Here is a 16,573-nt window from a genome sequence, read left to right as displayed (position 1 = left end):
CGCCTGCGCAGAGGGGAGGAGGCGGCGGCGGCGGCAGCGCAGTGCGTGCGTGTGCGTGTGTGTGTCTGCGCCAGAGGCGGGGGGGGGCGGCCGACGCTCCGCGGAGCTGCGCGAGTGGGCGCGGAGCTCGGGCGGGCGGGCGGGAGGGGACCGGGGAGGGGGGGCCGGCGGCGGCGGCCGAGCGGCGGCGAGCGAGGAGGGGGGGAGAGGAGCGGAGGCGAGATGAACGCTGGGCTCCCCCTGGGCAGAGAGCCGCCCTCGACAGCCGCTGCCTGTGAATGAGCTGAGGCGAGGCCGCCAGCCGGGTGCCCCCCTCCTCCTTCTCCCCCTCCTTCCCCTTCTCCCCCGGCCGGCCCGCCCGCCGCCGGCCCCACCGCGGACGTCCCCGCCTGCCCCCGGCCTCCCTGCCCCCACGTACCTTCGGGAGCGCGGCCCTGCCCGCCACAGCCGGCGCCGTCCGCCGCGGCCGGGGGGGTAAGTGGCGCTGCGCGGCGCGGGGGGCCTCTGGCGGGCCGGGCTGAGGCGGGGTGAGGGGGTGGCGGAGGGGCCGGGCTGCGCCGGGGCGCTGGAGGGCCGCGGCCTCCGCCGCCTGGGCCCTGGGGCCTGTAAACAAGCGGGGGCGGCCTGCGCGGGGGCTGCTCGCCCTCTCGGCTCTGCGGGAGAGGGGAGGGCGGGGGGGGGGTCGTCGCTCCTGTAGCCCGGGTGAGAAGCGAGGCGCCATCCCCGGCGGCAGCAGCTGGTACCAGGTCGGGGCGGCGAGAGGAAGGGAAATGGGTAGGGGGGCGGTGTCGGTGCGAGCCTGCTTGGGATGCTGCTGTCCGGAGCCCCCCCCCCTCCCCGGGGCTGAGGGTGGCCTGGCCGCGGGGCTCCGCTGCGCAGCCCCTGCATTGCAGGCGCCTTTGCAAAAGGGTGGGGGGTGGCACGGCAGCCCCTTGGGGCTGGGCATGGGGAAAGAAAGAGAGGAGGAGGGTGAGCAGAGGGATTTGGGCCTGGCTCAGGTAGCAGCAGCTTTCCTTTTCTCCCCCCCCTCCGCCTTTTCTTGGCCGATTCAGAGTTCATTTAATAATGGCTATAAACAGCCTCCTCTCCCATCGCCACCCAAACGCTTGGGGCACGGCACTGGGAAAAAAAAAAAAACGCATCTATTTATAAAGCACCCCACCCTAGCGAGGGTCGGAGCATCAAGCACTCCCCAAATAGTGACATTATTATGCAGCGGGCAGTTTTCCCTTGCCGACGCCTTTCAGGCGTTTAAAGTTTGAGAAAGATTTTGCTGCCTTTGAAAACAATGTCGTGAGCGAAGGTTACGCTGATGGTCTGTGATCTGTCATAGAGTGCATAAAAGTAGATAGAAGAAAATGCTCTCTTCAATTAAAAAGTTGTCCACTGATGTACTGGATAATTGGGCTTACATGTTAAATGCCAGAGGTTCTGAGCATAACTCTAACCTTTTTACTACATTAGCTTGTACTACAGTAGATACGATACAGCTTTAAGACTGGCTGCAGGTTAATAGTTTCAGGAGAATTGATTTTGTAGACATCTGTTCGTTATGCATTTGTACAACTAAAATATTTCAGTGTTGCCATGTGTATGGCAAAATTCTGTTGTTGCAAAACTAACGTTTAAGTTTACGGTAGTACTTGTGAGGAACTAATTTTTTTTGAGTTGAACCTTTTGTCAAATGAGAAAGTGCTGGTCATTCAGATGGCCTCTGTGGTAACCTCAAGGTTTAAGGTCCTATATGTCATACAAAGGAATTTTTTAATTTTTATTTTTTTAAGCAGAAGGCAGTTTTAGATCCTGAGAGCAGTAGGTTTGAAGGTAGGTGATACGTTTTCCTTAGGTTGTGATGTTTAGCATCAGAGTAAGTAGAATCATTTTATAAAGTAGAAGTTCTAACTCTTGTGATTCTAGGAAATTACTTTCTAAATATGAGCCCCTGTAGCACTTTCCCAAGCCTGTACATGTACCATTTTAGCGGTTAGGTGGCTGAAGCAGGATTTGTGAAGGACTAGTGAAATTGAAGCAAAAAAAACCCCTCAGGACCCTGTGTGAATTGCCAAATGACCAAAGATTGTGCAAGTTCTACCTGCATTTCTTCTCTGATAGCTTCCCTTCTGAAACTATTCATAGTTTTTCTATGAATAACATCAGAGACAGGGGGTGGGGGAAAAAACACGGGTCAGGGAAGTTTTACGTTTTACCTATCCAGTCAAACTAGCAATTAAAGGAAAGGTGTTGAAGGAAAATTTGGTAGGTGTACCAGCATTTTTCACTGGGGCAGGGACGGCTGCTCCTAAAGCTTTTCCTTCCAGGCCTTTCTGGGTCTGCCTTTGTGTATGAGACTGGGCTAAGAGTAAAAGACTTGCTGATGCATCATGCCAGTTATTAATGTTTTCCTCACAGACATAGATATCTGATAAAACCCTCTGATTAAACGTAGGTTGTACTGGAGAGAGCTGGTCTGTACTCTCATGCTCTTCTGGCATAGCCTCAGATGAAGCCTAGCTCTGGTTAATAGGTTTAGTCCTTTGGTTGGTGGTTGTCCGGTAAATCTCTCCCCTTGAGGTACCGTGGAAAACTACCTTTTTTCCAAGTATTTACTTAACTGTCTATAGGTAAGCTTGAGATGCTTTTGTTGAAACTGAGGAGGAGAGGTGGAAATGCCAAATGACTGGTGAAGCTTGCAGGTCTAAACAAGCAGAACTCACTTAGTGCAATTTGAATTAAAGCAGAATACGTAAAAGTTTTTTCTATAAAATCAAGCTAGTTGCTTCTTATCTGGAGTGCAGCTTATGCAGTGAAGTTGAGTCATTCTTGCTGAGATAGCATTTTAAGAACTGTCGTTAAAATGCTTAGATATTTAACTCTGGCACAGTATAATTTGCAAACTTATGTAACTGGTATGTTTTTGAATGCAGCTGTCAATAAGAGATCTTATTGCACTTTTCCTTTCTAGTGGAACTAGGAATACAAAGCAGCTGCTTTCACAAGATGACCTAAATAGAAGTTGTTTAACAATAATGTATTTCTTACTAAAATATTGACATTACTGTTGACTTAATTTTTACATGTTCAAGTCTATTCTGATGTAAAAGTATTTTTTTACATAACTGGCTCAGCAGAACAGCATTGGAATTAAGTGATTGAATAATGCAGGTTGTGCTATTAAATAAGCAAGTTTTGGAACGGGAAGTACTGTAAAATAATTGTATTCATTTTGTCTCTGCAGACCTGCAACTAATTTTAAAGACTTAGAGTAACAGTGTTTGAAGTCAAGACAATAGTGGCTTAGCATAGCTACACCTGAGCCAAACAACATTTATTCTTACCATTGCATGTGGCCCTTTGTAATTTTTGCTCCTCTTTTCACACAAATCGTACCTCGCTTTTACATTTTTCTGAAACATTGGTGTATTATCTGTAACTTTTTAAATGATGCAACCTGTAGACTCATTTCTTCTTTTGAAAATTAAGCTCTTTTTGGATGCTACTTTGTTGCTGAATTCTTACTGATCTCTGTAGTTTTAGTCACATGATCCAAATTTCAGTTAAAAATACTAGGATAGGAAATAAACTTCTCTAAAATTTAAAGATGCTTAACTGTAATGCTCTTCATTGAAACAATGGCAAGTTGCAAAGTATAAAGTCCGTGTAAACAATACATAATCCCTGAAAAAAATGCTGGTGTTCTTAGGATATTTAGAAGATCCAGGGAATGTACATAAAATATGATTCTTAGGGCATTATATGTACATTCCATTAGCCAGTGCAGAAAAATACTGTTTAAGAATGATTCGTGTATTTGAGCCATGATGTGGTGTGGATCACAGTGGAGATAGCATTATCTCCTTGTAGCTTCTTTGTGTTGTTCCTGTTGCTGTCTGTGAAGGAACGATTTGAGATTTATGAAGATTTAATAATGCTAGAGTAAATCCTTTAAATCTTAAGACTAGGAAGAATGTTTAGACCAAGGAAATTGTAATTGGGGCAGGAGAAGGAAGCAAGTGTGATACCATGGGAGTGAGCAGACTGATTTTTTGCTCCTCGATAGAGGTGGTATCCGGCTGAGTGTTACTGGTGTTAAACTAATGCTGTAAGGTCTGGTTTTCTATTTTTCTATCTGCTAAATTCTGCTCTGTGTTAAACCACATACTAAGTTACAGATGCCTGTTAAGTCTCTATCTTTTTTTATTACTATTTATTTCTGTTTGTGTTTAAACTGAACAAGCCTTTGTTTTTACTGGGTGTTCATTTTTTTTTATTTTCACATACTGGTAAAATTAACAAATGGATATTTCAGCTTGCTACCGAAGTCTACAGAACAGAGTGTGTTTATAAATATATGAAACAGTTGCTCAGCCATTTTTTAACAGCTCTTCTAACAAGGTGTTTATATGTGACTAAAACAACAGGCTAAAAACTTCCTTCATCTATGGATAGTTCCAATGAAGCACACTTCTACTGTGTAGAGTGTAAACTTTATAGCAGTGTACTAGCAAAAGAGCATCCAAGAGTGACACAAAGGAAAAAACAAAACTGGCTAATCAGGTTTCAATATTGAAATGTAGAGAAATGCTCGCAGTTTACACAGAGAGGAAAAAGTACATTAGCCTCCTTATTGCTACCATCTTAGTTCTCAGTTCAGGTAAGAATATTTTAATAGATAAAAAGGTCTCTCAAATCTTCTAAGATAATAGTTTACACACCCAAGAAACTCAAGTGTAACATGACTTGTATTCTGATAGCTGCAGTTTAAATAAAGCAAAGCACTTAAATGCGCTTATGCTGATACGCCACGTGCAACTGAATTATGTGGGACTGCTCAGATGTATGATGTAGCTCTCATGCTTAAATGCCTTGCTGGATTGTGACCTAGAGGATGAAATGTGCTTTCATGTTTGGGTCTCAGCTGTAACTTGAAGGATTTTCTGTATCTATGCATACAATTCATTTTAACTGCCAGCTGTACTTTTGATCTGGAATTTGAATGGTAGTCTGTATTCTTCTTGACCATATAGCATAGCTATTTGTGCATAAAATTCTGTTGTATTTTTTACTTACAAAATACCCTAAAATGCAATAGCCACGAGAACTATGTAAACTGTGCCTAAGCTCTTTGTGTTTGGAGATGATTTTAAGGAATTCTCTAGCTGTCCGCTAAGTTAAATAAAACCCAAACTTTGGAAAGGGGTGCAGAATGCGGAAAAATGTGGCAGGTAAATGGTTAGTATTAAATTGTAGGAACATTTCATGAAGAAAGAATCAGTTTCTATCAGTAAATAATTTTCTCGTTCCCCCAATCAATTATAGTAAGTATTTGGACAGACCCTTCTTAAAAATCTAGTACTGCTTCTGTCTGTAAAGAGCCATTCTGAGGCTGCAGAATGAGGCCCTGTAAGCTTAGGAAATGCTGGCATTAGCACTGCTTATATTTTGAAGAACAGGTGAATTCGACAGTGTCCTCATTCGGTGACCAGAATATTTAGAGCTGCAACGAAGTCAAGTTTGGACTCAGGAGAGCACCTTACTCCCTTGTTCATCATAGGCAAATCTGTCAACTCCGCACCAATAGCGATAGAAGTGAACTTGGTAATAATCAGTGTGACTCTCAGAGGAAAGCCTTCTGTCCTGAATGTTACTGTCTGCATAAAAGGCTAAAACAATAGGGTTTTTCTCTTGGTTTCTTTTTTTACATTTTTATGTAGTCCTGGGGGAAAAAATCTACTTTATTGCAGCAGTCATCCTCTATCCTTGTTCTTTTAATGAGATAGGAATGCTGGGGATGTGAGGGCAAAACAACTTTGTAAATAAAAGCTCTGTGTGTGTACAAATGAACAAACTCCGGCTTTTCCTAAGCTTTGAGGATTTGACTTCCAGGTCTTAATGTGCTTCTGGCATAGTTTTGATGTCATTTCCTTGCAAGCAAAGCCAGGTTACAGCTGTACACTTCAGAACATTTCCGATTTCATTCCTGTTTTATTCCCATGTGTAGTCATCAGGTTTTAAGTCTCCTGTATGCTGCTTTTCCTATATCCTCACCAGAGTAGTGGTAATGTTGCTGAGATTAGAACCCCACAAATATTTTCATGTAAAATGAAGGGTCTGGGAAATTGCTTATGTATCTTACTTTGAATTATTTCATAATATTGAGTACTTGGCTAAACAGGAAATTTTGGGGCCTTCATGCAAACATCTTTTAATCATCGGGCATATGCATACTGGTTGCGTTTTCTCTAAATAGTTTATTTTTTTTTTACTCTCAAGCACTATCTGTATAAACTTTTTCACTTGGATTTTATTCTTCCATATTGGTAAAGATATTACTCATAAGAGAAATCGGAAATAGGTGGCTGATGCTTATTGTTGACGTTAGGAAGATCTGAAGTTTGAAAGCTTTAAATAATTTTTAAAAAAGAGCAGTGACCTTGGTGGGCAACTGGAGACAAAGACTAAGAATTAAAGAGGAGATAGTGTGATGATTCCATGTGTTCAATTTTCTTTAAGGTATACAGGACTGTATTAACTTAGATTTTAAGATGTTTGTGGTGAGGTTATCAGTGAAACAGTATGACAGAAGGATGGTGGGATTCTATAAGAATTCATACACATTACCACAGGCAACAATACCAAATTATGTTAACTGTAAAAATTGGCAGTTTCCTGAACTACTTCACCACCGATGAGAGTGTGTGTGAGTGTAATTTTTTTGCTGTATTTCAGGAATGGTTCAATTAATGCCCTTGGTGTTGTTTTTTTAAATTATTGTTATTCAAGCCTCCCTTTGTTTTTGGAGACTCGACGAATAATCCCATTGGGACCTTTTTCCATGTAGCATCTTTTTCCTGGTTTATTTTAACACTTCAGCTAAAACACTGGCAAAGATAAATCGGCAGTAGCTTGACTTCACTCCAATGGCTTTTGAACAACCTGAACAGTCCTGGTCGTTCTAGTAAGTCATTCTGATCTAGCGGCTTTTTACCCAAGAACTTCACTGTCCTCTTTTGGGTAGTGGCAGGATGGGCTAGGACTCCAGTTCCATCTGATTTTTCTGAATAGGTTTAGCTGAACTTGATAAAAAAGCAAATGCTTTTTGTTTGTTTGTTTTTCTTTCTGACACAGAAATAACAGTGGTATAGTGTGGTTCTTCCACTAAAGAAAACATTCCTCTGTGAATCTTCAACTTTTTTTTTAATGGCAGATACTGTTTGGTTGATAATACTAGCAGTGAACGAAGATGCTGAGGCTTCAAGCTGTAAATGAGAGATCAAAAAAATTTAAAGAACAGGGATTTTTTAGATATTACTTGAAGCATTTGATGTGTTAATGTTAAGCATTCAGATCTGTTCAATTCTTGGACTTTCAGTGGCTTGAATTCAAGAATTGTCGATTAGGCCCATGATGTCTAGGAGTGGGGTAATATTCTGTTATGATGGTAGATGACAGTGGCAGAGCACTCTTGGTATTACAAATACTGGAAAAAAAATTGTAATTCAACTTTTACGACTTATTATAACTCCATTCTTCTGCATTGTCTTTCCGTTTCCTCTTCGCCCATTTTTAGTTTCTGGTGAAACTGTATTGCTGGGCATAGTTCTGTTGGAATAGCTGCATAGCACTGTATACTCCTTCTGACATGAGCAGTTTGGTTGGAATTCTTATTTTCACTTGTTTGCCTTGCTCTTTCAAGAAATTTGAGTCTTACTGCATCTCATTGATACACAAAATGAAGCAAGGCCTTTCTTTCTCCTGACTTCTGTCTACATAGACTGCAGCTTCCTTGGATCTTCCAGTTCTTTTTTACAGTGCTTGCTTCAATGGGGCTTTGAATTTTGGCTGGAGTATGCAGGAGTTTGTGTGCTATTAACAAAGCAGTTGTCTAATCTCTGTGTCTAAAATGGGTGGGTTTTGTTTATCTTACAACACTTTTAAGTAAAATCTTCAGAAAATGAAGTATAACCAGAAAGGTGCTGAACTGAACACCAGCATCGGCATGTTTTGTGCTTATTAATGCTTTCAAGCAAGGACCTTGGCTTTTTCATTCTCATACTGTTCAGGCAGCAGCGTATGAATTTATGCAGAGCTACCTCATTGATTTTCATAGTACTTGTTAATGCCATTTTGGTTGTCTACGCAGTTTTTCATAGTGATTAGGCTGCTCATACTTTGATACTGCTAACTCGTGGGTTTTTTTTCTTATGCTTTCCCACCTCTAATTTGTAGTACAAATATTTAGAAAGAAGCAAGAATTCTGTCTGAGCCAAGAAATATTACCTTAATTGTGTTCTGAGTGCCAGTCATGTTAGGATCGTGATGAGTGACTGGTACTTGTGAATGCAAGTTGTATCTCCTCTCAAAATCAATGTAGTGATTTTTCTATTCCCAGCAGCGGTCCTAGTGATTCTGGAAAGAAGTTATTTTCTTCAGTAACTGACCATAGAGCAAAATGAAAACAACTCCATAAAGAAATCTTGAAACTACATCAGTGTCTTTCAAATTTCTGCAGGAACAATTTGTTAGAGAGATGAATTATCTTTTTCAATGTGCAGGCTTGCTTTTTCAAAAATCAGATTACATGTGTCTCCTTTGGAAAGAGTTTGAACCTCAGCCAATGTACATATCGAGAATAGCAGTTCCTACTTTAACCTTGGAACAGGTTTACTTGTCTGCAGGAAAGGTAGGTAGGAGCAGAAGATGTTTTAAGAAAAAGCTGAAACATGTCTTTGGAGGGAGGGTGTTAACTTGGAAATGGTTACCTTCTGTGTTCCAGAAGACTTTTGGAGGCTTTAGCAATCCTCTCCTAAATCCTGCCTCTACCCTGCCATACAGACACACAAAAAATAAATTGACATAGGAAAGCAAGTGGGGTAAAATATTTTCCTGCTTAGTGTGGGGAGGCATTCAGAAAGGCTGTCAGCTCCTAGCAAGGAGAAAGGATTTTAAGTAGAAGTTAAGTTTAAAAAACAAAACAACCTAGCTCAGTGAAATGGCAGTGCCTGTGGACCAGCTATCAAGAGGTCAGAGCTCATAGGTGTCTGTATCAGAGGTGCAGTGATTTAGTGTTTTCTGCTGTGGTATGAAGTTGTAATTTTAATCACTGTTGCATATTAATTACAGGGAGAGAGGGGGAGGGTAAGTGGGGAAAGGTCGAAACAATTCGTACTTTCCCTTGTACACGCAGTCATTAACTTGCTTACCTTTGGAGTTTTTTTGCTGTCTCTCACTTGCATCCTTGTATAGACATTCTTGCCTGTCTGAAGGCCTGTTTCTGCAAGCTTTGATATTTCTCTTTACTTTCTTTAATGTTTCCAGCTGTCTACCTTTTCCTGTTCCCTTTGTCTGCCACATGCCATAGCTTCCACATCTGTCCTAAACCAAAAAAATCAATATTACAAACTTTCTTACCCCTATGGGTAGTTTCTTCTTATGTTCTTCTATTTGCAGTTGTCTTACTGAAATGTAACACAGACTACAGTTGCATGTCCAAGCAGCAAGTATTCTGGTGGGGAAATTGTGTGTTAGTCTATGTTTATTAAAATAGCCCCATTTCTGTATTTTATTTCTTTTACTTCTTTTTCATAGGCAATTCACGCCTCCTAGTTAGCCATGTATTCCTGTATCTGAAAGTACACATTCAGAAACATTAACTGTAATTTTCAGTAGTTTATTGATGTTGTTGAACCTTGAGTGCCAGAACTCAATCGTATAGCCTCCAATAGTTTTTAAATGGTTCATTGGCAAGAAGCTTTTTCATGACTTCATTCAGCCCATGACTGTGGTGTAATTATGTCTCCTCATCTGTGTGTTCTGTTTTATTTTAGTCATTCTTCCGATCCCTGGGATGATCTCTGACATGTTGTTTGTTAACATTAATGGGTTTGGGGCATCCAGTATGTACTGTCAGTTTTTCATTCAATGGGTGCTAACTTCTGAAAATGTTTCCACGTTTGCACAATTACATGCTGACTGGTTACTGCATCCAGCCTGCTTAAGGCAGGGGGAAAAGTACCACGGATCAGACTGGAGTTGAAGTGATCAAATGCCCTTTTTCTATTCAGTAGCAGTCTGTATAATTCGGTGACTTGCTCTGTGTCCTGTAGTTCAAGTAAAGATTGTAATCTTTCTTTATGGTGCTCATGACAACACGCAGGGCGTAATGTCACTTGGAGAATTCTTCCAGGAAATTGAAGTATGGGGACATTTCTCAGCTTAGTTTGAACTGTGCCTATGACTTCAGTGTGGTTCATATAAGCAGCTTATCCTAGTGGGAGGAATATAATTCAAATATTGTTTAAAAAGGGTTATTAAATTACATATTGTTAAAGTACAAGTTTCAGATGGGGTGGTTGGTTTTCTTGGACAAGACGATCAAATCCGTGTCTGAATTCCTTGGAAAAATAAATTGTCTTTTTACAGGGGTACATGGACTTACATTAACTGTCCTTTGTAAACAATTTAAGACTTGTCTTCATTTGAACCTTCAAGCAAATGAATAAGCAAATAGCAAAACAATAAAACTTATTTTCATGTGTATCAGAAGGCATTATAGTTGTGCTGTCTGGATAGCACAATTTGAGGGACAAATGAAAGGGCAAACAGATTTCATGCATTCCAGTGATGTATCTGTGGTATATGTATCCATGGTCCAGTATACTAATTACCCTCCTTTTCTTTGCCGCTCTGTTCTCCAGTTGTGTCTATTTTCAAGGAGTTTAGCTACTGACTCTTTGGCATGCTCCATTCATTATTTGTTTTGTTTCTAATGCTGCAGTCCTTTGAATTTTGGCACTCTTGTGTTTTATCCAAGATCTTGTTACTTGTGTTGATTTTTCTACGCCCTGTATAGTATTCTTGCTTTTCTGTCTGCAAACTGCAACTTGAATTTTTCATGCGCTTGCTGTAGAGGCTGACCTTCAGTTTCACCTCCACAAAATAAGCATTTCGGAAGTCATGGTTTAGATGCACTTGTAGATGCATAAATGTGTCCCCTGCATATTCGTTTTTATGTATGGGGTCCATTTTCACTTTTGTTTTTGTTCCGAAGCCTCTCTATTCTTCAGAGCCAAAACCCAGGAACTGTGACTGCAGAAAGCTCTTCTCATTTATGAGAAACTAATGGAAGTCACTGATACAGAGATGGTGAACCAAGAATCATCTTAGGTTAAAATTGAAGTTTGCTTGACTAATCGTTGTGGCAGTTGCAGTGCCAGATGATGTTTTTTTTAGAGTTACCATTTCTGAAGAAAATGTTGCACCTTTCGTCTTTTTACAGGGCACTGCTGCTATAGTACTGTTCAGAATTGTCCTTCTCTAAGAAAAAAAAAGAGTGGGTGGTGTACATTTGCCACTAAACTTCGTGACTGAAGTGCATTTTCTCTTACTTTGGCTTTAATAGGAAGAAGTCTGTCTCCTTTAGTAGGTATGTGCATCATTCAAGCATCCTGAAAGTTGAGGCTTCCAGAGTAGAGGACTGGTTCTGTCTCCTGCTATGAGACTGCAGTTTTCTAACATGATTGCAGAAATGTGTGGCTGGGTTAAGAAGGGCAAGGGGAAGGGTAGTAAAATTATTTGGAGAATAAGGCTCGTAAGATGAGGACTCCTGTTTAGGAAGGTGACTAAAGAAATACAAGAGAGGGCTAAGTTAAACCATGTTCAGAACCTGTTGCTCTATTGCACGTCATGCATGCAGACTGCTCTGGGTCTGACTTCTCTCTTCAGTGTTATTACATAACAAAGTCATGCTGTAACTTGGGCACTTGCACCGCTATAGGTTAATCTGATTTGCATACAGAGTTATATGCTTAACTAAAGGTGCCATTCCAACTTAATCAGTATAGTATACAAACCACGTCATGAAAGAATGAAGAACGTACTAGTGATTTAGGTAGACCCTGATGTGTGAAAGATGTTTCCGTAGATATGGACTCAAAAACAGGTCTAAAAGACATTTTTAGTAGGAAGGAGCCACAGCTTTCTTATGTCAGCCTTTTTTTGTGTGCGTGTCCCTTCTTTTAAAACTAGGGTTTTGGGGTTTGTTTTTTTTTTTAATAACTAAGACTCTTCAAATTCTTCAGGTTTTAGCCACCGATAAGGGTGTGGGAGGAGAAGTAGCAGGTAGCCTCCGATTCATAAGAATTCACGGATTGGTCATATTAAACTCAAATTTTTCTGAACAAGAATTGAAATTCTGGAATAAATAAAGGCTTGGCACATTGATCCTATCCACGAGTAAACTATGCTTTCCCTTCAGATACAGTGAGGATTTTGAAAACCTGGCCTACCCTCCTACAGGTTTAGACTGGTGTTCTGGTGGAATTATGATTAGCTAGAGTGTTGCAAGGAAAGCAGCTGCAGTCTGTTATTGCAGTTTTCAGGAGGTGACTACTTTATGCTATGGGCTGTGAATAATTTCCTAAGTAGATGTGACCACATTGTGGTTATCCTTCTGTCTGGTTGTATTCGCATCTATGGTGGGTAGCTCGCACCCTTGAAGAATCATGTGTCAACATCTCACCTACAACGCTTAATTTAGAATAGCAACAGCTTTCAGTTTACCTTCTGGGAAGGGATAAGGCAACTTGATTTTAAATGGAGAGTGGGTTTGTTAATTTTTGAAGTGTGCTAGCAGTTCTGTATGAGTTGCTAGAACTGCATATGACCTGTCTGTATGTATTTTTAATTGTGGTTTACATGACAAACTACTGAGAGGGACAAACAGCTTACAAAGCACAACTCTGTCTGAATGTTGTATACCTAGTAATGTGAGAGATTAGAAGTAAAACAGCCTTTTTTGGTCCAAATTTGACAGTGCTTGTGGTCAGTTTAACTGTGTCCTGTTCTTAATGCTTTTCTGTTTTGTTTTGTTTTAAACACAGTGATAATGTAAAATACTTCACACAGATGTGGTATTTGCCAGGGCAGTTTCTGCTTTTTGAGCTCTAAATTAAGGTGAAATAATGGAATATCTGCATTCTATTTTATGATCTTTCTGACAATAAGAAAGTGTTAGGCGTTAGTTTAAACTCTGCTGCTATCATGGAATGAACAAAAGTCTATTATTCCGCAGAATAGTTCCCCATTTGATTTATGGCAGCATTCTGTAATTATTTTGATCACTCTGACTTCACTGGAGTTGCATGTGAAGATAAAAAAGTCTAAGTTGTATTTTTTTCCTAGCAACTGCAGTAATGTGAACCTCATGCATGTGCTTAGGATACAAGACCAGTGTACGCTATATTTTGTTGGCTAGTTACAGTTTGTGTGGGCATCAATATTTTGTGTTCGCTTGAGAAGAGACAGAACTTGAACAGGGGTTGGGGTGAGAGGAAGCAGAGGTGTACTGCTGCTGACATCTCTCTCCATACAGCTGAAGTATGAGCGGCTTTTGGTTTTGTTAAAGCATGTGAGTCAAAGAGTGTATATCCAGTCCCTGTGCCTCACATTTGAATCACTGTTGTGGTGAGATCAAATATAAACATTTCTTGACTGTTTATTCTAACATGTACAGATGTTTTAGAAAGGTTGATAGTGGCTGAAAGAGACAAATTGAAAAGCTTTGTTGGATATATAGTGTCACTTATAGCTGGAGCTGTATTGCAATAAAAGCATGTTACCAAAAAGTGATGTTATTGCTTAGAAAACTGATCAAATGTATTCCACATACAAGTTAAAACCTTCTAAAACCCCTAGTGTACTAACTTTTCTGCTAGTGCAGCTGCTTAGTTGGGGCCTCAGGTAAAATCTGTTTCAGAGACTCTTCTCTCAGTTAATTCTTGTCCACTGTCTTCAAATAGAAAAGCTCCATTACCTTGTATTGTATAACAGTGATTTGCACACTCTTCGATGCTTCCCAGGGCAGAATTTGCAAGTATGTAAAATGTGTGACCTATTTTGTATGATTTTTTGATAATGAATGCACAAGTAAACTGATGTGGATTAGAAGGGTGGGTTGGATGGTTAGGGTGTGAAAGCCATGAAGATAAACCAGTCAGTTTACGCTGCCTGCAAATATAGTTTTTATTCTCTTAAGCGTGAATATTTGCTGCATCACATCCTGATGATGGGAGGTGGAGGAGGATAGGGTGTGCAGTATATTGGTCTGGCTTGAATAAGGAAGCATGAATTTACAATACTTGTGATTTTATTTCCAAACAGATTTCCTTAGACTTGTCAGGGACAGTTGTCTTTCAGTGAAGCATGAATACATTAAGGTTTTAAGTAAATCTGCAGCACAGACATCTGAGAAGCTTGCTGCGTAATTTGACTGAAAATCTAAGGATGAGCTTTCACAAGATGGCTGAGCCAAACCAATGGCTTGCTGCTGCCTAAAGGGATAGCCGCTCTGTTCCTTCTGAGTCCTGCTCCTAGTTATCCAGTGTTGGCTCTTCCTTTATGCAGACTCTGGCATCATCCTGATCAGTCAGATCACTTGTATCTGTTCAAAAAAAAACCAAACCAAAACACCACCAACCAACCAAAAAACCCCGAACCTCCTCCCTCAAAAGAAAACCTAATCAGTTTGCTTTTGTTTCCCCATCACCATTGGAAAAGCAGAGTGTGAGCAGGACTTTGTGACCAGCAGGTAGGGATCTAGGGAATGCCACTGTCCTGGAAACATTGAACTCTTCCATTGGCTTAGTAATAGCAGGGAACATAGCTATTCAGATATGTGCCAGTTAACAAGTCCTCTTTCAAACTAATTTCATACATACTTATACTAGAGGCTTTTGTCAGAACCATGAATGATAGTGGAATATCAGTTCTTAAAGTAAAACTGCTGAAAATACTTACAAAAATATGAAAAATGCAGCTCAGCTAGTAGCAGTGTCCTTGTTTAAATTACATGAAAGCAATGCAAATTTGACTTCAGCGAGATGCAGAAAAGTCAGCTTTTATATCTGTGTATTTTTGTCATCTTAAAATTATTTGGGCTATTATTTAATAGTTTCCAATAGGATGTTTAAACAAGAAATGTTAAGAAATACCTTAATAATCCTTTTTTTCCTTTTAGAACTAAAGGAAAGTCATCATGGGAGCATTTTTAGACAAGCCAAAGATGGAGAAGCATAATGCCCAGGGGCAAGGGAATGGGCTTCGTTATGGTCTGAGTAGTATGCAAGGCTGGCGAGTTGAAATGGAGGATGCACATACGGCTGTGATTGGTTTGCCAAATGGACTTGATGGATGGTCATTTTTTGCTGTATATGATGGGCACGCTGGATCACAGGTTGCCAAGTACTGCTGTGAGCATTTATTAGATCACATCACGAGCAACCAGGATTTTAAAGGGCCAGATGGGCCACCGTCTGTGGAAAGTGTAAAGAGTGGCATCAGAACAGGTTTTCTGCAAATTGATGAACACATGAGAGTCATCTCCGAGAAGAAACATGGCGCAGACAGAAGTGGGTCAACAGCTGTGGGTGTCATGATTTCTCCCCAACATACATATTTCATCAACTGTGGAGACTCGAGAGGTTTACTTTGTAGAAACAGGAAGGTTCACTTCTTCACACAGGATCACAAACCAAGTAATCCACTGGAGAAAGAGCGTATACAGAATGCAGGTGGCTCTGTAATGATTCAGCGTGTGAATGGCTCTCTTGCTGTTTCAAGGGCACTTGGGGACTTTGATTACAAATGTGTCCATGGGAAAGGTCCTACAGAACAGCTAGTCTCACCTGAGCCTGAAGTTTATGAAATTGAGAGATCAGAAGAAGATGATCAATTCATCATACTGGCTTGTGACGGTATCTGGGATGTTATGGGAAATGAAGAGCTGTGTGACTTTGTAAGATCCAGACTTGAAGTCACTGATGACCTTGAGAAAGTTTGCAATGAGATAGTTGACACCTGCTTGTACAAGGTAGCCAGACTTGAGAGAAGAGGTTTACTGTGTTTTCACTGTTAGAAGTTTATGAACAAGTTAAGAATAAGTTTTGATTCCAGTCTATAAGTGTCCAATGGTTTATGTTAACATGACTTCGACAGTAATTACTATGGTTCTCACAAAAATGGTGATAGAGGGGGAATGAACACACAGCAGAACCAGTATGGCTTTCTGTGTGGTTTTGGTTAATGAAGAGTTTAAAATCATGTACAGATATGTTATGATCACTGGGAAACTAGAAGCTAATGGGAATTAATGGGCAAGCCAAGGGCAATAACTGCCCTTTTCTGTTTCACAACATACTTTACAAAACATTAACTCTTAAGATTTAATCAGGTTATAGAATATTCTTTCCCTTCCTAATCTTCCCCTCCTTTCTTGGGCATATAGTAGTAACATTACTGTCATAGTTACACCAAGGTAAATGCAGAATGAATGAACATTGAGTTCGTATTTTGCAGTTTAAAATTTCTTCTTGACTATGTGAAGATCTGACTTCCTAAGTTAGTTTTTATTCTGGTTTAATTCCTGTATGTCTTATTCAGTGTTGTGTGATGCAGCTCTGAAACTAGCTCAAGTAGAAGATGGGACTGTTTTGTTTAACAAATCTGTGTAATTTTGTCTACCATAACTTCTACTTTGTATTAATAAGTTGCAGGATGGTGCAGTTACAGAAGAGATTTG

At 40.5% G+C, this 16,573-nt stretch overlaps 1 protein-coding gene across 3 annotated transcripts in view; it reads left to right on the top strand.

The window, feature by feature from the left end:
• The first annotated feature begins 162 nt into the window (after positions 1-162).
• The window catches only part of PPM1A (protein phosphatase, Mg2+/Mn2+ dependent 1A), a 35,758-nt gene continuing 19,347 nt past the window's right edge, over positions 163-16,573 (top strand). For 2 of the 3 annotated variants that reach the window (XM_076345651.1, XM_076345649.1), the window contains exons 1-2: positions 163-474; positions 15,014-15,865. In XM_076345651.1, coding sequence (XP_076201766.1) covers positions 15,032-15,865 — 834 coding nt within the window. In that variant the 5' untranslated portion in view covers positions 163-474; positions 15,014-15,031. Of the gene's footprint in view, positions 475-13,796; positions 13,871-15,013; positions 15,866-16,573 lie in introns of all 3 variants that reach the window. The other variant, XM_076345650.1, reaches the window with a different exon arrangement.

The sequence above is a fragment of the Aptenodytes patagonicus genome, chromosome 7 (assembly GCF_965638725.1).
Source record: "Aptenodytes patagonicus chromosome 7, bAptPat1.pri.cur, whole genome shotgun sequence".
In the NCBI taxonomy this organism is placed as follows: domain Eukaryota; kingdom Metazoa; phylum Chordata; class Aves; order Sphenisciformes; family Spheniscidae; genus Aptenodytes; species Aptenodytes patagonicus.
Note: the sequence above shows the minus strand (reverse complement) of the source record. Positions and strands in the feature narration are given on the sequence as shown.